A 23,505-nucleotide genomic window follows, 5' to 3' on the forward strand; every position below is an offset into this window, starting at 1 on the left:
CTTTAGTTGCAAAAGATAAAGTCATTCCACATAAGATGTGTAAACTTAGCAGAACGTTTTCAGTAAACTAGGAGTAAGATCTGTAAACTTAGCAGAACGTTTTCAGTAAACTAGGAGTAGGAAGGCTCAAAACCAATGTCGTAAATAACACCTGTAAGTGTGGTGTTTACCAGCAGTTATTAAAGTACAAAAATACACTTTGGACATTGTTGGTCTGAAAGTAAATTCACATCATGTCAGCCATCAGCTGTGAGGGATCACCAAATAGTAAGCAAGATCAAGGTAAGAGAGCTCTTCATTATATTTTTGCGTGCTCAATGAGACCGAATTTAAAGGGAGTGATCATATAATGAAATGAATGAAAGTGAAGTGCAATGGTGAAGGTGGGCTGATTAGAATTCCATGAAGAGAGGATTCCCAAAGAATAGTGAAATTGCAGGGGCAGAACACTTGTCGATTGGAAAAAGCTTCAAATCTAACATAGAATCAGAGTGAACTGAAAAGAGCAGATTAACTCCTGTCAGTTATTTGTTATATGCCAATTAAGTTACCAAAATATGTATTTTGCACAGCTTGCAGCTCTCATGCGAACCACCACACAGGTGACCAACATCGTTGGCCTCATCCAACACACATTTTGAGCATTATTTACAGATAACACTTTTTTTTTAATAAAGCATTTTAAATTTTCTTTTATCTTTTTAACAATTTTAAATTAACTTGCCAGTGTGGATAAATTAAATGGTTTCCAGTCTGGAGCATGATATAAAGTCACATAAAGCAGCCTAAAATGGACAGAAAGATGAGGGGAAACTGAATTCAAAATTGCAGAGTTTACTTGAAATTTGATTATTGGACAAAGCTAATTCAAAGAAAAGTAAGCCACACTTGTCCTGACTGGACAGGGACAAATTCTGAAGAAGCTCTAAATTACTATTAAATAAAATCTATAATGTGTAAAACTATGTAAGAATTGACTGGTATAGCTGTCTTTCTCCAAGGGTCTGACCATTTAAATAGTTTGACTTTTCAATTTAAGTGAAGAACTAATATTTCAAGACATGTTCAATAACTGTCTAGCCATTTATTGATGCAGAGGTAAAACCAACAAACTAGTGTTGAGCCTGACTTCTGTTAAATGCTGGTCTATTTTCATAGAATAATTATACATCTCTTCAAATTATATTGCATATTAAAATGCTGGCAGTTGTCCAACAGGAGTACAACACATCATTTGTTTTTCAAATGGCTCCCAGAGTTATTCCTTCCTTTACTTGAATAGTGTTTTTACAAATGGAAATATTTGGCCAGACTACGTACTCAACAGGTTAACAAATTTTCAGTAGATGTAGTATACAGTTGAAAGGAGTTAACAGGATCAGTGAGGTCATGGGCATTGGATAGTTCCTGAAGGTGACAGAAGCTGAAAACTACAGTGATGGTTTAGAAATCCACATCAATATTTAATTCATGATCAGCTGATTGGTCCATTGTCAAGATCAAGGCCTTTTACACATATGTGAGAAATATGAGAATGACTAGAGCGAGGGTAGGTCCGATCAAGGACAGTAGCGGGAGATTGTGTATTGAGTCTGAAGAGATAGGAGAGGTCTTGAACGAGTACTTTTCTTCTGTATTTACAAATGAGAGGGGCCATATTGTTGGAGAGGACAGTGTGAAACAGCCTGATAAGCTCGAGGAAATACTTGTTAGGAAGGAAGATGTGTTGGGCATTTTGAAAAACTTGAGGATAGACAAGTCCCCCGGGCCTGACGGGATATATCCAAGGATTCTATAGGAAGCAAGAGATGAATTTGCAGAGCCGTTGGCAATGATCTTTTCGTCCTCACTGTCAACAGGGGTGGTACCAGGGGATTGGAGAGTGGCGAATGTCGTGCCCCTGTTCAAAAAAGGGACTAGGGATAATCCTGGGAATTACAGGCCAGTTAGTCTTACTTCAGTGGTAGGCAAAGTAATGGAAAGAGTACTGAAGGATAGGATTTCTGAGCATCTGGAAAGACACTGCTTGATTAGGGATAGTTAGATCGGATTTGTGAGGGGTAGGTCTTGCCTTACAAGTCTTATTGAATTCTTTGAGGAGGTGACCAAGCATGTGGATGAAGGTAAAGCAGTGGATGTAGTGTACATAGATTTTAGTGAGGCATTTGATAAGGTTCCCCATGGTAGGCTTAGGCAGAAAGTAAGGAGGCATGGGATAGTGGGAAATTTTGGCCAGTTGGATAACAAACTGGCTAACCGATAGAAGTCAGAGAGTGGTGGTGGATGGCAAATATTCAGCCTGGATCCCAGTTACCAGTGGCGTACCGCAGGGATCCGTTCTGGGTCCTCTGCTGTTTGTGATTTTCATTAATGATTTGGATGAGGGAGTTGAAGGGTGGGTCAGTAAATTTGCAGACGATACGAAGATTGGTGGAGTTGTGGAAGCTTTGGAAAAGGTGCAAAGGGGATTTACCAGGATGTTGCCTGAAATGGAGAGTAGGTCTTACGAGGAAAGATTGAGGGTGCTAGGCCTATTCTCATTAGAACGGAGAAGGATGAGGGGTGACTTGATAGAGGTTTATAAGATGATCAGGGGAATAGATAGAGTAGACAGTCGGAGACTTTTTCCCCAGGTGGAACAAAGCATTACAAGGAGACATAAATTTAAGGTGAATGGTGGAAGATATAGGGGGGATGTCAGAGGTAGGATCTTTACCCAGAGAGTAGTGGGGGCATGGAATGCACTGCCTGTGGAAGTAGTTGAGTCGGAAACATTAGGGACCTTCAAGCAGCTGTTGGATAGGTACATGGATTACGGTAGAATGATATAGTGTAGATTAATTTGTTCTTAAGGGCAGCACGGTAGCATTGTGGATAGCACAATTGCTTCACAGCTCCAGGGTCCCAGGTTCGATTCCGGCTTGGGTCACTGTCTGTGCGGAGTCTGCACATCCTCCCCGTGTCTGCATGGGTTTCCTCCGGGTGCTCCGGTTTCCTCCCACAGTCCAAAGATGTGCAGGTTAGGTGGATTGGCTGAGATAAATTGCCCTTAGTGTCCAAAATTGCCCTTAGTGTTGGGTGGAGGTGTTGACCTTGGGTAGGGTGCTCATGGAAAGAGCACCCTACCCAAGGTAAGCACCTCCACCCTATCCCCATAACCCAGTAACCCCACCCAACACTAAGGGCAATTTTGGACATTTTTCTATGTTCTATCATCTAATTGTACTAAAATGTAATCAATAAAGCATGCTTTTTCATGTTTGAGTATTTAGCGATTGAGTTGGGTGGTCCGCATTTCCATTCTGTCTAGTTACAACCTAATCATGTGACATCCATACAGTAGATGCCATCCTCCACTCTCCAAAGACTGCATTTGGTACAAATTTAGGCTCTAGTATATTTTGCCCTGTTATGACTGTTGAAATGAGAATTTCAAGTTATCATAATTCAGTTTATTTTTTCCTCTTAATAGATTATAGATATAAAAGAGATGAATTATTCAAAAGATTGAAAGTCACCACATTTTCCCAGCTGGTAAGTGCTCCCATTTATGGTTTGTTGTCCTGTGAGATATAGTCCATAATTGAAATATTGAGTCATTAAAAAATTCTCATAACATTAGAGTTTCAATACAGGTACATTTCTCTTTAATTGATAGATAATATTTATATTATTTCCCTTTAATCAATGACAAGAGTAAATGCACTGTAAACTTGTAATAATAACATTAGCTGCTCTGGCTCTCAATTTTTCAGTTTGAAAGATGTGGGGATGAGTGACACAACCTTTGCAACATCAATTCAGCATTACAATCCCACTTTTATTTCTTTTAGATAAGACTTTGTTTTCAAGGTATATTCACTCCTTCCGTTCTTTTCTGTTTTTTGCATTTCCTCCTGTCAACTAACTGGTGAGGTGTAAGATATAAAAACAGAAGATACCTGATTTGCCGTGTATTTCCAGTGACATCTGTGGAGACAGAAATACGGTTAGCATTTCGGGTTGATAGCCTATCGTCAGAACTGGGATAGATTCGAGATGGAACAAATTTTAAGTATATACAGAAGCAGAAAAATGGGAAAGGGGAGGGAAGAACAGATGGAAAGATCTGTGATGGGTGGAAGACAATCCAGCTTGGTGGGACATCTCTCACATGGTTCCATTCTATCTAACAGTAGCCAGAAAATCACTTGCAATGGCTTCTCTTCCAGCTCCCAGTTTTCTGCACTGTACTATTCTATGACTGTACTAAATCTACACGAATCCCACTTTCCAGCACTTGACCCATAGCCTTGAATGTTATGACATTTCAAGTGCTCATTCATGTACTTTTTAAAGGTTGTGAGGTTTCCCATCTCTATTACCCTCCCAGTATGTACATTCCAGACTACTACCACCCTCTGGGTGAAAAACGGTTTTCCTCAAAACCCCTCTAAACCTTCTGCTCCTCACCTTATAATTATGCCCCCTCATTATTGACCCGTCAACTAAGGGGAACAGCTGCTTCCTGTCCACTCCTTATAATCTTATACATCTCAGTCAGGCCCCCCCTCGGCCTTCTCTGCTCTAAAGAAAACAACCTGCGCCTATCCACCCAACCTGCGCCTATCCACTTGGGATGGAGCTCAAATGCTTCATCCCAAGCAACATCCTGGTGAATCTCCTTTGCACCCTCTCCAGTGTAATCACATTCTACCTATAGTGAGGCGACCAGAACTGCACACACTACTCCAGCTGTGGTCTAACCAAAGTTTTGTACAGCTCCAATATAACCTCCCTGCTCTTATAATCTATGCCACAACTGATAAAGGCAAGTGACCTGTATGCCTTCCAAACTACCCTATTAACCTGTCCTTCCGCCTTCAGAGATCTGTGGACAAGCAAGCCAAGATCCCTCTGTTCCTCTGAGCTTCCTAGTGCCCTGTCATGAATACTCCTTGCCTTGTTACTCCTTCCAAAGTGAATCACCTCGCACTTTTCAGCGTTTAAGTTCCACCTGACCAACCTGTCTATATCTTCCTGCAACCTAAGACCTTCTTCCTCACTGTTAACCTTCCTGCTAATCTTTGTTCCATCAGCAAACTTACTTACCATCCCACCCCACCCCATTCTCATATATATTGTTTATGTATATCATGAACAGTAAGACATATCAACCATATGTCTTCCACATACTGCCAAGACTCCTGGTACTGCCCAATGTCCAGCTTGCATTCTATTGTTGATAGATCGGTCGGATTCTTCACTATGTCAAAGTAATCTGGAATCCCTAAAAGTGGAGAGTCCATAGCTTTCCGGAATGGCAATGATTCTGGGCCCTGGCGGTACAATGCTCCAGTGTGAGCATGAGAGCTTGCTATAGTTCCTCTGGATCGAAAAGTTTTCTACATGACTGAGGTGGTGATGCCGATGACTGAGAAGAAGAATTGGTGCCAGCTTCCTTCTCTTTGGGCTCTTGCTTTGACTCAAGACTCTCATTACACTCTTCCTTCAATTGTGGACATGAAGACACTTCATCATTTTCAATTACATCATTCTTACACATACTTTCAAACTCCTTTTGAACCTGTGCCAACTTGTTTGGATTCAGTTAATATGGATGTTGCTTAATTGAAACCGAACTTCCTGCATCTAAATCATATATAATTGCCCTTACTTTGTCCTCACATGTAGCTCCATGTGATTGTAATAGCTCTTTCAGATCACTCTGTCACTCTGATTTTCCTCTGGAAGGTAAATCAGTACTTTATCCTAATTTCTTATTACTTCCTCATGAGAACATTCGGCCCATCGAGCCTGCACCGGCCCTTGGAAAGAGCACCCCATTTAAGCCCAGAACTCTGCCCCATACCCGTAACCCAGCAACCCCACGCAACCCCTTTGGACACTAAGGGCAATTTAGCATGGCCAATCCACCTAACCTGCACGTCTTTGGACTGTGGGAGGAAACCCACGCGGACACTGGGAGAACGTGCAGACTCCGCACAGACAGTGACCCAAGCCGGAAATCGAACCTGGGACCCTGGAGCTATGAAGCGACAATGCTAACCACTGTACTACCATGCCGCTCATTCTCCAATCTAATTTGAGGAATGTCCAATTCGGAATCCTCTGGATTTATCTCTTTTCCCTGAGTTATAACCATTCACCCATCCTCCTGCTTTCCTACCCTATCAAAATACCTTTTGAGCATATTAACATGACGACACATTCTGTGTCTTTTCCTTCTATTTGGCATTCTTATCACTGTAGCCACTTAAAATGGCCAACTCCCGATTCAAAATGGCGAACGGCAAAGGCTGGTGGGAAAGTCAGCCAACAAGACAAAAACGAGCAGCTGCAGGTTGGCTGTGTATTTACCTCTGGAAAGGCCAGACACTGTCGATACCAGCAACCATCAGCATAACAAAACAACAGCCATCTGCATACTAATGAGCAATCCCCGGGAACAAAAAGCAACATTTAGACACACAAAGCAAAACCAGACTCTTTGCGCGCCAGCAGGAGCCTACACAAAAGGAGGTGAACGAGCACCTCAAGACCGCCCATCGATCAGGGAACTGCTCCAGCATTGGAGAAAATCGAACCAAGTGATTGGGACAAAGTCCAATCACTTGGGACCAGGTAGAGGGGCCGCCCCGAAAGGCGGGAAGCCCCTGGGGACTATAAGAATTGAGCCCCAAGTTCAAATCGCTCTCTTCTCTTCTTCTCCACCTCTTTGAGCTCTTCGTCCTGCCCGGGTCACCCAGCAACAACAAACCAACATTGACCAGAGCAGTGAAGATCGAATCGTAAGTTTAATTCAACGCTCGCTACGAGATGGGCGCTACCAATCTGTACCAACTTCGAATCCCGCAGGCTCAGAACCCGAACGAAAGGCCATTTGTTTCCCTGACCTGGTGGGCCAGTTCCAAGTTAAGTATAGGCCTGTTAGTTGTAGAAGTAGCTTAGACGTAGAATTTATGCATGAGTAGCGATTACTGTGTATAATAAATGTGCTTTGATTTAAACCTTACTAATCGGTGTATAGGATTATTGATCATTACTCTGACTTGAACCACGTGGCGGTATCATAAAGATACCTGGCGACTCGAGCAAAGGTGATAAAACAGAGCAATTAAACTAAGGCAAAGTTAGCAACATCACATAATTTACCTCACTCAATTTCCGTCAATTTGGTGAGACCCACTAAATCTTGCTTTTAAAGGGTCACTTCCTGGTAATAACACTAGTACTTTCTCCCACTAACAAAACTATGAGCTTTTGATTTCTTATCTGCTTTTTTTCATCTCCTACTGTGACACTTTTAAATGCTTTCTAGCCAAATCTCCCTAAAGTCCAAAACTAGTTTCTGACCGCTGACTCGCCAATTTCTCCTTAATCAATTTAAGTTATCCTCTTACCTCAGGACCAAAAATCAACTCAAATAGACTGAATTTAGTTGATTCATTAGGTGCATCCCTAATTGAAAATAGTAACAATGGAATTCCTTTATCCCAGTCCTTTGGATAATGTTGACTATAGGCCCTCAACATGGTATTTAATGTTTGGTGCCACTTTTCCAACGCTCCTTGCGATTCTGGATGATACGCGGTTGATTTAAATTGCTTTACCCCGAAGCTATCCATAGCTTCCCTGAATAATATTGACATAAATTTTGATCCTGCTGATTGGATTTCCCCTGGGAGTTTGTACCTGGTAAAAGAAAATTGAGGAACTCTTCTACAGCCTTCTTAGATGTAATATTTCAGAATGGAATAGCCTCCAGAAATCTTGTAAACACATCCATTATAGCCAATAAATACTGATTACCACTTTTTGTCTAGGAAGGGGTCCCACATAATCAATTAGGACCCTGGTAAAAGGTTCTTCAAATGCCGGAATGGGTACTATGCATGCTGGTTTGATTACTGCTTGAGGTTTGATTACTGCTTGAGGTTTTCCTATCACCTGATAATGTGGCATGTACGATGGAAGTCAACATCCTCATGCAGTCTAGGCAATAAAAATATTTTTGCCTATTTTTGCCTGAGTTTTCCTTACTTCTAAATGCCTCCCCACTGGAACCTCCGGCATTGCCCGGAACACCTCCTTTCCATAACCCACTGGTGATATAACTTGATGAACCTCTGCGGATTTCTCAACTTCCTGAATATGTAACGGTCCCCACTTTCTCATTAATACATCATTTCTAATGTAATAACACTCTGGTATACACTCACTCAATTTCTGTATAGGCTTTCTGATACAACTGTTTTACCTCTGAATCTTTCAGTTGTAATTCTAACAACCTTCCTGAATTAAAGATATCCGCTTCATCCTCCACCTGCTCTTTTTTGAAATGAAATGAAAATCGCTTATTGTCACAGGTAGGCTTCAAATGAAGTTACTGTGAAAAGCCCCTATTTCATTTCATTTTCATATCCTCTTCATCCTCCACCTGCTCTTCTTTCTCAACAATCTGGTCAAATGTTGTTTCTGGTAACTGAACCTCGGCCTCCCTATCTTTACTCCGTGATTTCTCCTCCTCTTGTCTCAACATGTGGCTTTGTGATCTTGTTACCACACAATCTGGAAACACCCCAGGAAATGCTTCTTGTAACACTTTAGTTTGACTTTCCATTGGCTTTTCAACCACAGTAGGCATTACTGCCACGTGTGATCCAGCTATATCATTATTCAGGATAAACTGCGCCTGAAAAAGGTAATTTTTCCATTACTCCTACCACCACTTAATCACTTTTCACCAACTCCCTTACCTTACATAATGGAATACTACTTCACCATTAATTCCACATATTATCACCTTTCTGGCAATACTCCTTCTGAACTACACATCTACTTATCTTTCACCATTAAAGATTGACTTGCTCCTGTATCCCTTAAACTTTTACCATCCTTACCTACTCCACCTTGTACACATCAGTAAACCTTTCCCTCACAAATAACATCTTTTAAAATATCTGACACCCGTTGATCAATCAACCTCTGAACAGGCTGCGCACACCTTTGAGAAAAAATTCTGGAAAATCTCAGCAGGTCTGGCAGCATCTGTAGGGAGAGAAAAGAGCTAATGTTTCGAGTCCAGATGACCCTGGAAAATAGCAAACGTGACACCACTGTTTAATAAAGGAGGTAGGCAGAAAGCGGGTAATTATAGGCCAGTTAGCTTCACTTCGGTAGTAGGGAAGATATTGGAATCTATCATCAAGGAAGAAATAGCAAGGCATCTGGATGGAAATTGTCCCATTGGACAGACCCAGCATGGGTTCATAAAGGGCAGGTCGTGCCTAACTAATTTAGTGGAATTTTCTGAGGACATTGCCAGTGCGGTGGACAACGGAGAGCCAATGGATGTGGTATATCTTGATTTCCAGAAAGCTTTGAGAAGGTGCCACACAAAAGGTTACTGCATAAGATAAGGATGCATGGCATTAAGGGTAAAGTAGTAGCATGGATAGAAGATTGGTTAATTAATAGAAAGCAAAGAGTGGTGATTAATGGGTGTTTCTCTGGTTGGCAATCAGTAGCTAGGAATAACAACAAAAGGGATTATTATCTAAATGATAATACATTAAAACATGCTGCTGTGCAGAGGGACCTGGGTGTCCTAGTGCATGAGTCACAAAAAGTTGGTTAACAGGTGATCAAGAAGGCAAATGGAGTTTTGTCCTTCATTGCTAGAGGGATGGAGTTTAAGACTAGGGAGGTTATTCTGCAACTGTATAAGGTGTTAGTGAGACCACACCTGGAATATTGTGTTCAGTTTTGGTGTCTTTACCTGACAAAAGGATCTACTGGCGCTGGAGGGTGTGCATTGGAGATTTACTAGGTTAATCCCAGAGTTGAGGGGATTGGATTATGAGAAGAGGTTGAGTAGACTGGGACTGTACTCGTTGGAATTTAAAAGGATGCGGGGGGGATCTTATAGAAGCATATAAAATTATGAAGGGAATAGATAGGATAGATGTGGGGAGGTTGTTTCCATTGGCGTGTGAAAACAGAACCAGGGGGCATAGCCTCAAAATAAGGGGAAGTAGATTTAGGACTGAGCTCAGGGGGAACTTCTTCACCCCAAGGGTTGTGAATCTATGGAATTCCTTGCCCAGTGAAGCAATTGAGGCCCCTTCATTGTATGTTTTCAAGATAAAGATAGTTTTTTTGAAGAATAAAGGATTATGGTGTTCGGGTGGGAAAGTGGAGCTGAGTCCACAAAAGATCAGCCATGATCTCATTGAATGGCGGAGCAGGCTCGAAGGGCCAGGTGGCCTACTCCTGCTCCTAGTTCTTATGTTCTTTGACAAAGGGTCACCTGGACTCGAAACGTTAGCTCTTTTCTCTCCCTACAGATGCTGCCAGACCTGCTGAGATTTTCCAGCATTTTCCCTTTGGTTTCAGATTCCAGCATCCGCAATAATTTGCTTTTATCCACTGTACACACCTTATTCACCTCTTCAACTGCAACCATGGTTTCCTTTTGTCACATTAATAAACCCCCCTGGCTTATCCTGTTTTAAAGAGTCTGTCTTCCCAGTACTTTTCTTAAACCACCAACACTGCGACTTTGTCTGGCCAACTTTATCACAATGAAAACATCTGAGTTTTCTTATCTCTCAGAATTTTTGTTTTAATCTGAGGCAAAACTTTTTTACTATCCCCAACCATGCCTCCTTTGCCTTGTCATCTGTGAATTTTTCATTACCCCAGTTTATATTCTTCAAAGACTGAAAATTAAGTCGAAAACCAAACCTTGATTTATGAACAAATTCAAAATCATCTCTGCTGCTTGTCTACAAGTCTTTAACCCTTTGCTTTTCCACATGAGTTCTCACTACTGCAGTAAGTGAATCTTTAAATTCTCCAGAATAATAATTTCCCTAAGAGCTTCATACATTCGGTCTATTTTTAATGCTCTTATCCACCCATCAAAACTGTTTTGTTTGATTATTTCAAATTCTATGTCTGACCTGGTTCTTTCCTAACATTTCTAAACTTCTATCTATGGGCTTCTGGTACTAGTTCAAATGGCTTTTTTCTCCTCCTCATAACCCTACACTTCACTCGCTCTATCTATTAAATTTGATTGAACCAACAATACCCACATGGTTTTTGGCCAATTCAATTGTTAACTATTTTCTCAAAAGAGATTTTTTTTTAAAATGCTTCCACACTTTTCTCGTTAATCCTCAGCAGTGCTTGAACATATTTAAACATATCCCCACTAGGCTTTAGACTGGAAAGGGTTATTCCTTCCTCTGGACTTTCCTCAACTTCTACCATTAACTCCAACTTTTTAAATTGATATCCTCTATGCTTTTTCAACCTCCTCTCTTTCAGCTCTATTTTCTGAATTTCAAATTCTCTCTCTATACTCTTTTTTTCCTTCTGCTTCTAATTCAATCAGTCTCATTTCTTTATCATGTTGCAATTTTTCATTTGTAACTGGATCTTAGTTGCTTCTAATGATTCTTCCCACACCCCGGGCTGTGTTTCTGGCATTCTTTAAATGCTGAGCGATTGTTTCAATTGTCTCTACCTTCTTCGCCCCTGCAGATAAATTCAACTTCAACTTGCCCGCCAATTCCAAAGGTTTGTTTTAACTGCCTTTTGTAAACACCCCCCCCCCCCCCCCCCCCCAAGTTATTTTTTCAACACCCGGGAAACACTTAGCCTCTGAAAGAGCCATTTTGGAAATCACTCCATGTTAAACTGACAGAGCATCAACACCTGTTAGCAACAGCTCCTCACACTCACTGTCTTTAAATTCAATCATCCCAACGTAAACAAGGAATTGTATTTTTTAATCCCAGGCGAGCCCCCAATTGTAATGGGTCCAGACCAGAACCCAAATTTTGGTTAAGATCCCAGATTAGAACCCAACTATTTGCATTTGGTAAAACTGTAATGAAATTTTACTGCACCACAGGAGTGATAACACTGACCAAGAGTCAGCTTTTATACTAAAACAAACTTAAACTTAAACATAGAATTAAGAACATTAGCAACAAAGAAATAGCTTTACAATTAACAGTAACAACATCTCAACTTTGTGCAGAGTCCTTGGAGAGCGAAACATTGTTTTAGGACCAAGTGAAAACCTGCTCAGCTTAGAGTCCTGGAAGCAATTCCTTTGTCCAGACAGACCTGTCCCCTCCCGTTAGCTACACCAGCTGCACTCAAAGTACACAGCATTCTTTTGTCTCTTTTTACAAGATGTGCCGTGATTTGTTTAGCCAGGTTCGAGCTGGTACAACATTACATTCGATCGCTATCTGCAAACAGGTAAAATGGCTTTTAATATGTACTAGCAAAAAACTGCCCCTGCAAAAATCACTGATTACTTCACTTTTAATCACAGCTCCAGCAGACACGCTGTCTGTAAGCATTTTAACCTAGGCTTCAATCACGTTACTTCAAAAATATAAACTATAAAATATGACCATTTCTTATATTCATTACATTATACTTTGGTATGCAGGAGGGAAGGGCTAGGCAAAATAGACAAGCATTGGACCAATTGCAGTTGCAGAAATGTTACATTTTAAAACACATTTTATTCCTTCAAGTAATTTTAATTGACTTTGTGTTATCCTTAGGTGCTACAGGTGGCCTCTGTGAATGAACAGGGTGATGAGATGTTCGAAGAACTACAGCGGGAGGAAGGTTGGTGTAGAGTATTAGTGGCTTACATTTTCTTAAGAATTAGAAGAATTAAGTTTTCAAGGTAAAGGATTTCCTAAGATACTATGCCTTTTTTACAGATGAAGAGGATATGATAATGAGCAACAGATCACATCTCTTAACTTTATTTTTCTGACTTCTGGGTGCGGCGATGACCAGCTGAGTCGCACGTTTCGGCAGCTCCCTGTGAAACGGACTTTTGGGCTCTTGATAGGAGCCCCAACGGCAATTTTGACGGCTAAAAACACTGTGCCGTAAACCAGAAGGGAATCCCCCCCTGGATACGGATGGAAAAAGGAGGAGAAAGTGGCCAGATTGCAGTGGATCCTTTAGAACAGCGGCAAGGAAGGCAAGCAAAAACCAAGATGGCGTCGGAAGGTGGCAGTTTAACATGGGGCCCTGAACAACAAGAGTTCTTGAAATGCTGTGTGGAAGAGATCAAAAAGGAAATGAAGAAAGAGCTGTTGGCCCCGATACTACAGGCGATCGAAGGGCTAAAGGAGGAACAAAAGACCCAGGAGCGGGAGTTTCGGGTCGTGAAGGCAAAGGCAGCCGAGAATGAGGACGACATACAGGGCCTGGTGGTGAAGACGGAGACGCAGGAGGCACATCAGAAACGATGTGTGGAAAGGTTGGAGGCACTGGAAAACAACGCAAGGAGGAACAACCTGAGGATTCTTGGTCTTCCTGAAGGTGTGGAGGGAGCGGACGTCGGGGCATATGTGAGCACGATGCTGCACTCGTTAATGGGAGCGGAGGCCACGGCGGGTCCGTTGGAGGTGGAGGGAGCATACCGAGTGATGGCGCGAGGACCGAGAGCAGGAGAAATTCCCAGAGCCATAGTGGTGAGATTCCTCCGTTTTAAGGATAGAGAAATGGTCCTTAGATGGGCGAAGAAAACTCGGAGCAGTAAATGGGAGAACGCGGTGATCCGCGTTTATCAAGACTGGAGTGCGGAGGTGGCGAGAAGGAGGGCGAGCTTTAATCGGGCCAAGGCGGTGCTTCATAAAAAGAAGATAAAATTTGGAATGCTGCAACCGGCAAGACTGTGGGTCACATATCGAGGGAGGCACCACTACTTTGAGACGGCGGATGAAGCGTGGACTTTTATTGTGGAAGAAAAACTGGAATGAGCGGGTTATTAAAAAGAACGTTCGAACAAAGTGGTGGGGCGAATGTGGGGGGCAAAGAGGGGTTTTATGTACTAATCCTGCGATGTGGTAACTTTTCTCTCTCCCACAGGTGGTGAGGAGGGGAGGTGGAGGAGATGGGGCGTTGGCCATTGGGGGCGGGGCCAAGGGAGAAGCGCGGGCTTGGTTCCCGCGCTATGATAATCATGGCGGGAAGAGAGAAGCAGGAAGGAGGGGGCGTCGCACGGTGCGAGCCGAGGTCACGGGGGGGAAGCCAAGGTCAGCCAGAGTTTGCTGACTTCTGGGAGCAACATGGGGGGAGTAATTACGCTAGCGGGGGATCTAGCGGGGGGGGTGGGAGGGGGGAATTACTGGGTTGCTGCTGCTGGGGAGAGGGGGTAGCTGGTATGGGAGAGGATGGGCGGGGGGGCACCGCCTGGGGGAGATACAGCTGCGTGGGAACCGGGTGAGGAGCTGGAAAAAGGTGATGGCTAATCGACAAGGGGGGGGTAGGAAGCCCCCCAACTCGGCTGATCACGTGGAACGTGAGAGGGCTGAACGGGCCGATAAAGAGGGCACGGGTACTCGCACACCTTAAGAAACTTAAGGCAGATGTGGTTACGTTACAGGAAACGCACCTGAAACTGATAGACCAGGTTAGGCTACGCAAAGGATGGGTGGGGCAGGTGTTCCATTCGGGGCTAGATGCGAAAAACAGGGGGGTGGCTATATTAGTGGGGAAGCGGGTAATGTTCGAGGCAAAGACTATAGTGGCGGATAACGGGGGCAGATACGTGATGGTGAGTGGCAAACTACAGGCGGAGACGGTGGTTTTGGTAAACGTATATGCCCCGAACTGGGATGATGCCAATTTTATGAGGCGGATGCTAGGACGCATTCCGGACCTAGAGATGGGAAAGCTGATAATGGGGGGAGATTTTAATACGGTGTTGCAACCAGGGCTGGATAGGTCGAAGTCCAGGGCTGGAAGGAGGCCGGCAGCAGCCAAGGTACTTAAAGATTTTATGGAGCAGATGGGAGGTGTAGACCCGTGGAGATTTAGCAGACCTAGGAGTAAGGAGTTCTCGTTTTTCTCCTATGTCCATAAAGTCTACTCGCGAATAGACTTTTTTGTGCTGGGTAGGGCATTGATCCCGAAGGTGAGGGGAACGGAGTATACGGCTATAGCCATTTCGGATCACGCTCCACACTGGGTGGACTTGGAGATAGGGGAGGAAACAGGAGGGCGCCCACCCTGGAGAATGGACATGGGACTAATGGCAGATGAGGGGGTGTGTCTAAGGGTGAGGGGGTGCATTGAAAAGTACTTGGAACTCAATGATAATGGGGAGGTCCAGGTGGGAGTGGTCTGGGAGGCGTTGAAGGCGGTGGTTAGAGGGGAGCTGATATCAATAAGGGCACATAAAGGGAAGCAGGAGAGTAAGGAACGGGAGCGGTTGCTGCAAGAACTTTTGAGGGTGGACAGACAATATGCGGAAGCACCAGAGGAGGGACTGTACAGGGAAAGGCAAAGGCTACATGTAGAATTTGACTTGCTGACTACAGGCACTGCAGAGGCACAATGGAGGAAGGCACAGGGTGTACAGTACGAATATGGGGAGAAGGCGAGCAGGTTGCTGGCACACCAATTGAGGAAAAGGGGAGCAGCGAGGGAAATAGGGGGAGTGAGGGATGAGGAAGGAGAGATGGAGCGGGGAGCGGAGAGAGTGAATGGAGTGTTCAAGACATTTTATAAAAAATTATATGAAGCTCAACCCCCGGATGGGAGGGAGAGAATGATGGGCTTCTTGGATCGGCTGGAATTTCCCAAGGTGGAAGAGCAGGAAAGGGTGGGACTGGGAGCACAGATCGAGGTAGAAGAAGTGGTGAAAGGAATTAGGAGCATGCAGGCGGGAAAGGCCCCGGGACCGGATGGATTCCCAGTCGAATTCTATAGAAAATATGTGGACTTGCTCGCCCCAGTACTGACGAGGACCTTTAATGAGGCAAAGGAAAGGGGACTACTGCCCCCGACTATGTCTGAAGCAACGATATCGCTTCTCTGAAAGAAGGAAAAGGACCCGCTACAATGCGGGTCCTATAGACCTATTTCCCTCCTAAATGTAGATGCCAAGGTCCTGGCCAAGGTAATGGCAATGAGAATAGAGGAATGTGTCCCGGGGGTGGTCCACGAGGACCAAACTGGGTTTGTGAAGGGGAGACAGCTGAACACGAATATACGGAGGTTGTTAGGGGTAATGATGATGGCCCCACCAGAGGGAGAAACGGAGATAGTAGTGGCGATGGATGCCGAGAAAGCATTTGATAGAGTGGAGTGGGATTATTTGTGGGAGGTGTTGAGGAGATTTGGTTTTGGAGAGGGGTATGTTAGATGGGTGCAGCTGTTGTATAGGGCTCCAGTGGCGAGCGTGGTCACGAATGGACGGGGATCTGCATATTTTCGGCTCCATAGAGGGACAAGGCAGGGATGCCCTCTGTCCCCATTATTGTTTGCACTGGCGATTGAGCCCCTGGCGATAGCGTTGAGGGGTGAGTATTATTGGGCCGCTAATATTTCAATGGTGAGTAAGTGGATGGGAGAGGAGGAGGGAGCGGCGTGGAAGAGATTAGAGAGGGCGTCCTGTAGGGGGACTAGCCTACAGGCTATGGTGACAGCCCCATTGCCGTTCTCACCGAGGAACTACACCACAAGCCCGGTGGTGGTGGCTACACTGAAGATTTGGGGACAGTGGAGACGGCATAGGGGAAAGACTGGAGCCTTGGGGGGGTCCCCGATAAGAAACAACCATAGGTTTGCCCCGGGGGGAATGGATGGGGGATATGGAATGTGGCAAAGAGCAGGAATAACGCAACTGAAAGATCTGTTTGTGGATGGGAAGTTCGCGAGTCTGGGAGCGCTGACCGAGAAATATGGGTTGCCCCAAGGGAATGCATTCAGGTATATGCAACTGAGGGCTTTTGCGAGGCAACAGGTGAGGGAATTCCCACAGCTCCCGACACAAGAGGTGCAGGACAGAGTGATCTCAAAGACATGGGTGGGGGATGGTAAGGTGTCAGATATATATAGGGAAATGAGGGACGAAGGGGAGACTATGGTAGATGAACTAAAAGGGAAATGGGAAGAAGAGCTGGGGGAGGAGATCGAGGAGGGGCTGTGGGCAGATGCCCTAAGCAGGGTAAACTCGTCGTCCTCGTGTGCCAGGCTAAGCCTGATTCAGTTTAAGGTATTACACAGGGCACATATGACTGGAGCACGGCTCAGTAAATTTTTTGGGGTGGAGGATAGGTGTGCGAGGTGCTCGAGAAGCCCAGCGAATCATACCCATATGTTTTGGTCATGCCCGGCACTACAGGGGTTTTGGATGGGGGTGACAAAGGTGCTTTCAAAAGTAGTAGGAGTCCGGGTCGAACCAAGCTGGGGGTTGGCTATATTTGGGGCTGCACAAGAGCCGGGAGTGCAGGAGGCGAGAGAGGCCGATGTTTTGGCCTTTGCGTCCCTAGTAGCCCGGCGCAGGATATTGCTAATGTGGAAAGAAGCCAAGCCCCCGGGGGTGGAGACCTGGATAAATGACATGGTGGGGTTTATAAAGCTAGAGCGGATTAAGTTCGTCCTGAGGGGGTCGGCTCAAGGGTTCACCAGGCGGTGGCAACCGTTCGTCGAATACCTCGCAGAAAGATAGACGGAATGGGAAAAAGAAGGCAGCAGCAGCAGCCCAGGATCGGGGGGGGGGGGGGGGGGAGGAGGAGGAACCAGAAGGACTCTCAGGGTTGTTAATATATACTGTATAGTATGTATAGGTCGTTGCTACAGATAATTATATATTGGACTGTTAAATTATATTTTTGGAGAGTGTTACTTGTGACAAGGCAGTTGCCAATTAGGGCTAGTTTTCATTTTTGTTATTTATTATTTATTCATTTTTTGTTTATAAAATAGGTCATTGTTATTTGTGTTGTTATAATATTGTGTAAAGGATGCACAATGTACTGTGTTGGTTGACCAAAAATTTTCAATAAAATATTTAATAAATAAATAAAACTTTATTTTTCTTTTGCAATTTAATAAAATGTAGCTAAAAATGTGCACTTTAGTTTTGAATTGCCATGTAGAAATCTACTGTGAAATATCCTCTTTTGAATGGAGTTTTTAGGTTTGAGCTTCAACTTATTTCCCCAGGTTCGACTTCAGTGCTTTCTGCACTAGATCCTGAGCTCCGTGCAATAAAGGTGAATGATGAACAAGGTCCTGTGGAACTGCCACAGAAATCTCCAATAGAATTAATAAGTAAGGACGAGTCAAGCGAGAAAGCACTTTCACCCCGCTCCACCCTCCAAAGGTAAGAATTGTTGCACTGAAAAAAGATCATTGTTTGATCTTTTATCAATTTTTTTATTTTTATCATCACAACAGTAAGTTCCACTTGCCTGAAAATCAGGGAAGTACTTTGTGAAATGAATCTCTGTAGTTTTGGTTTCATATTTAGGAATGGATTCTGGGCAATATATTTTTTTTTAAAGCAACAAATTCTGGATATCGATAACTGTTTAGTCAGTATATTACAGAATAATAAACATTTCAACTAGGATGTTTCATTTTGGTCAGCCAAACAATGACATTTCTTGTAGATAGTTGGCAGTCAGTCAAAACTTTCACTCTTAGTTTGGGGTATTTTCTTAGTAATGCCTTGACAAATGTCTTGACAACCTCAGCATAAAATCATGCTCATTTTATGTGTGATCAACTTTATTTTTCTTGATTTGAGGTGTGACAAGAAGCATTTCCTGGGGTGTTTCCAGAGTGTGTGGTAACAAGATCACAAAGCCACAGTTGAGACAAGAGGAGGAGAAATCAAGGAGTAAAGATAGGGAGGCTGAGATTCAGTTACTAGAAACAATATTTGACCAGATTGTTGAGAAAGAAGAAGAGCAGGTGGAGGATGAAGCTGATATCTTTAGTTCAGGAAAGTTGGTAGAATTACAACCAAAAGATTCAGAGATAAAGCAGTTGTATCAGAAAGCCTATACAGAAATAGAATGAGTGTACACCTGAGTGTTATTACATTAGAAATAATGTATTAAGGAGAAAGTGGGGACCGGTACATATTCAGGCAATTGAGAAATTGGCAGAGGTTCATCAAGTTATATTACCAGTGGGTTATGGAAAGGAGGTGTTGCTGGCAATGCCTAAGGTTCCAGTGGGGCGGCATTTAGGAGTAAAGAAAACTCAGACAAAAATACTTTTTATTGCCTAGACTGCATGAGGATGTTGATTTTTGTCATACATGTCACATGTATCCGGTGACAGAAAAACCTCAAGCCGTAATCAAACCTCAAGCAGTAATCAAACCAGTTACAATTTAGGACCAGACCAACCTATTGCAGAGAGCCCTCTACAATATTCCCACAGTGGTCAAATAATACTTTGCAAAATGTATTCTATAAGGTAAAAATGGAAAATTGCAGGCCGATTTTAAAGAAAAGGAAATCTTCTATTTTAAGAGTGGGAAAATAAAGACTGAACTGTGTGTCCATAATTTCTAACACCCTCACATTTTCCTTCTCAAGCATGTTACTTTGACTGGGATAGGTTCCTCAGGTAGTGGGTGCTATTTGTTATCTCGCCACTCTTCATCTCTGAGCCTAAACAAAGGATAACCAGAACCTCTATGACTATCTGCGGAGCCTGATCCTGTCTTCATCCGGTTCTACACATGTAGGATTTTGAAAAGGAGTTACTGGATAGGTATCAGGAATGTGAACCCTGCTTGATTTTGTTCTTAATTGTTTCTCCTTTCCCAAATTCAAGGCCGCTGATGTCAGTTGTAGTGTCCCTTTTGTTGCCCCTGCAGAGATAAGCTTAGACATGTTATCAGAGTACGAAGTCTTACAACACCAGGTTAAAGTCCAACAGGTTTGTTTCGATGTCACTAGCTTTCGGAGCGCTGCTCAGGAAATCACCTGAGGAAGGAGCAGCGCTCCGAAAGCTAGTGACATCGAAACAAACCTGTTGGACTTTAACCTGGTGTTGTAAGACTTCGTACTGTGCTCACCCCAGTCCAACGCCGGCATCTCCACAACATGTTATCAGAGTGGGAATATTCCTGACATTTTTGACTCCTTTCCATACTGAACAATACCCTTACCAAATAAACGATTGTGGAATTGGGTGTAGAATTTCTAAGCGCCCCTTGTTCCTTTGCTCAAAATATAACCAGGAAATGTTTTTTAAATTTTGCTTTTCAAGCTAAAATGTTAGTGTTCAATTACTATATTAAAGACTGACAGTATGTGATCGTCAACAGTTTTTATTTTTCTCTGTAGTGTTATCAGTGGTGTTGGGGAAATAGATCTGGAGAAGGAGACTCAGAAATTGTCCCACCCTGAGCTCTGCCCCTGTCCTGAAAAAACAGAAGGACCATATCCAGACTGCCCTTACTTACTGCTCGATGTACGAGACCGTGATGCCTATGATCAATGTCACATTATTGGAGGTAAAGCATAAAGATGTTATTAATTTAATCATAAGTGTAATTTCTGAGAATTGGGTTTAAATGGTCATATATTTGATTAAGGGTGTAGTGACTATTGTAGCTAATGACCGATACAGCTTCCTACGGTAAGTTGACAGTACAGGGTAAGTTCAGGGGCGTGATTCTCCACTCCCGCGCTGAAGTGCCCACGCCGTTGTGAACTCAGTCGAAGTTCACGACGGCGCGAAACGGTCCCGATCCCGACGAGGAGATGGCTGAGCCCCGAAGTGCCGCACTGAGGTTCTGGGACACGGACCTGGACACCCTGGTGGAAGAGGTCGAGCAGAGAAGGTACACCCTCTGCCCAAGACGTGGGCATCGCCAGCCATCCAGCGCGGTTGCCATGAGGTTGGCACCGCAGTCAGTGTTGTGGGGCAGACCCCCCGGACGGGGGAGCAGTGATGCAAAAAGCTACAGGACCTCACCCAGGCTGCCAGGGTAAGTGCCATGAGGGTGCCCCCAGGCCCCCCCCCCCACCCCCCGGCACTGGGGTGGGGGGTGTCAAGGGGGGTTGGGAGTGTTGGGGGGGGGGGGGGATTGGGGCATCAGGGGTGGTGGGGGGTTGAGAGTGTTGGGGGGATTGGGGTATCAGGGGCGGTGGTGGGAGGGGATCAGGGGGGGGTTGGGAATGTTGGGGCATCAGGGGTGGTGGTGGGGGGTGGTCGGGGGGTTGGGAGTGTTGGGTGGATTGGGGCATCAGGGGCGGTGGTGGGGGGGGGTCAGGGGGGATTGGGGCATCGGGCAGTGGGGGAGGGGGTCAGGGGGGTTGGGAGTGTTGGGGGGGATTAGGGCATCAGGGACGGTGGTGGGGGGTTGGGGGGGTCACGGTGCCCAACTATCTACTCGACCCACATGAGCCCCGGGACCCCCCCCTGGAGCGATGCCATGGCGTGCTGTCTCCTGAACCAGCAACAATGTCGTCTATATCTGCATGCCCTGATGATACCCGCCTAATAGTGATGCTTTATCCAACCCCCCCCCCCCCCCCCCCCCCCCCCACCCCCCCAAGGACAAGACAGCTCACAACCAGCGTGAGCGCATGAGAACCGGAGGGGGTTCTCCTGTCCTGCACCCCCTAACAGTTCACGAGCAGAGGGCCCTGGACCTCGCTGGGGGATCCGCCACCCGGGAGGTCACGCCATGCCAGGTCGGAGGCGCAGAAGCAAGTGAGAGAACCCTGCATGTCCTCCCCACCCCCAACCCGTCATTGCCCCCCTTACACTCTGGCCACTGCCCCCTCGATCCCATCCCCACTCACACTCTGGCCATTGCACCTTCGATCCCCTCCCCCCTCACACTGTGCAGCCACCACCACCATACACCCGGGCCACCGTGTCTTAACGAACACCGAATCTTTATGTTCCCCAGGGCCACCCGCCGAACGTCCAGGAACGTCTCGCCCAGGAAACAACGGAACATCGGCAACCGCAACTACACCCAGGGACGCACGCCAGAGGTTGGCAGTCGGTCGGACAGGAGGGCAAACCTCTCAGTCTGGGACGCAGGACCAGGACGCTCAGACCACCGAGACAGACAATAGTGAGGGGCACAGGGTGGACATTCATGTCGAAGCGCACATCACGGCCACAAACCCGCTGGATTCACCTGGAGGTCAAGACACCATGGCCCGCATGGAGCTTGCGCCGGGCCATGAGGGGGACCAGTACACACCAGACTTCCTGACAGACGATGACCTCGAGCTTGCAGCACTGCTGTCTCCCACACCATTCACCATCACAGAGACACTCACCTCGGTTGGGCATATAAGTGATGAGGCTCCCGGGTCACTGTCTGGTGCGCACCCCACAGCCGAGCCGGTACAGCAGGTGGAGTTTGGAGCAGCCGAGGGGCTGGACGGTCGGAGGACAGCCCAGGCCCAGCAACCAGCTGCCAGCCAGACGGTTCCCGGGTTCCTGGATGTAATTGACCCACCCGGACAACCGATGCATGTGGACACCCAGGGACTGAATAATGGGATGAGGGCCATCTTCTAGGACCTGCACACGTAGTTGGAGGAGTCTATCCGCGTCCAGGAGCAGGGAGTGGTGCCGCTCATCGCAGCCACCTAGGCCGACACCGCACAGGTAGCGTCCGCGGTGGAGGCAATGGATGAAAGGGTTTTGGCCATGGGTCAGGTTCTGCAAGGCGTTGGGCTTAACGTGCACGCGTCATCCATGGCCCAGGAGAGGGTTGCCCTCTCCCAGGCAGCCATCTCACAGAGCCAACAGGACATTGCCGCCGCTCTCTGGGCCCTGGCTGAGTCTCACCATGCCATGGCCCGGTCCCAGCAAGCGATGGCACAGTCCCAGCAGTCGGTCGCGGAGAGCATTGACCGCCTGGCGCACGTGATGGATGGCGTCGCGCACTCATAGGTCGAGATCGCACAGTCCTTGGCAGGAATGTGGCACTCCCTGTGCTCCGTCTCGGCGAACATTCGGACCGTGGTCGATACCGCTGCAGGCCTCCAGGACTGGCAGCGCCAGGTGTCGGTGGTGCGATGGGGCATGTCTCCGAGCGCATCTCTGTCCCACAGTGAGGCCCGGGGGCCACCGGGCTCCCCGAGGGAGGAGGAGGTTCTGGGGCCCGTCCCGGTAGCTCCATCAAGGGACGTCCCGGTACACTCGGCCTCCCCCCGTTCCGTCCCTGGCGCATCTGGTGGGGAGCGGGCAGGTCAGGGTGGCACCACGCCATCCAGCACGCCAGCTGAGCAGCCTGGCCCCTCTAAGCCGGGCCGCCCCAGGAAACGTGTGCCGACGGGGAGCCATGTCGAAGGGCGTGATTCTCAGCAGTCCGCCTCCACTCCTGCTGTACCATCTGGGAACACACCTAGACGTAGTGGTAGGGTTCGTAAGGCAAAGACGTTAGGAACGTAAGAAGTTGGCATGGGTGCAGGGCACAGTCTAGTTGTAGTGGGTAGGGCACCTATGTTAACCACACAAATAAACTCACTGTTGAATTTGACTTGTAAGACTGTGTGGTATGTCCGGTGCCAGGGGGCTCGTGAGGGTGCCCGATTGGCGTAGTGGTATACGAGCCGTTCAAGGTCTGTTCCGGATGTGCTGACCCTTTTCCCCCCTGCCTCCCATAATCGGACACCATTGGCCTCGGAACACCGACGCCAGCCACCCCACGGGCATGTGGTG

General features: G+C 46.1%; 1 protein-coding gene across 2 annotated transcripts in view; it reads left to right on the forward strand.

Moving 5' to 3' along the window:
• The window catches only part of cep41 (centrosomal protein 41), a 64,852-nt gene that overhangs the window by 16,946 nt on the left and 24,401 nt on the right, over positions 1-23,505 (forward strand). For both annotated transcript variants that reach the window (XM_072471128.1, XM_072471127.1), the window contains exons 4-7: positions 3,473-3,534; positions 12,597-12,663; positions 18,010-18,169; positions 20,154-20,323. In XM_072471128.1, the coding sequence (XP_072327229.1) occupies positions 3,473-3,534; positions 12,597-12,663; positions 18,010-18,169; positions 20,154-20,323 (459 nt within the window). The remainder of the gene's footprint in view (positions 1-3,472; positions 3,535-12,596; positions 12,664-18,009; positions 18,170-20,153; positions 20,324-23,505) is intronic.

Source organism: Scyliorhinus torazame, chromosome 13, assembly GCF_047496885.1.
Source record: "Scyliorhinus torazame isolate Kashiwa2021f chromosome 13, sScyTor2.1, whole genome shotgun sequence".
Taxonomy (NCBI): Eukaryota; Metazoa; Chordata; class Chondrichthyes; order Carcharhiniformes; family Scyliorhinidae; genus Scyliorhinus; species Scyliorhinus torazame.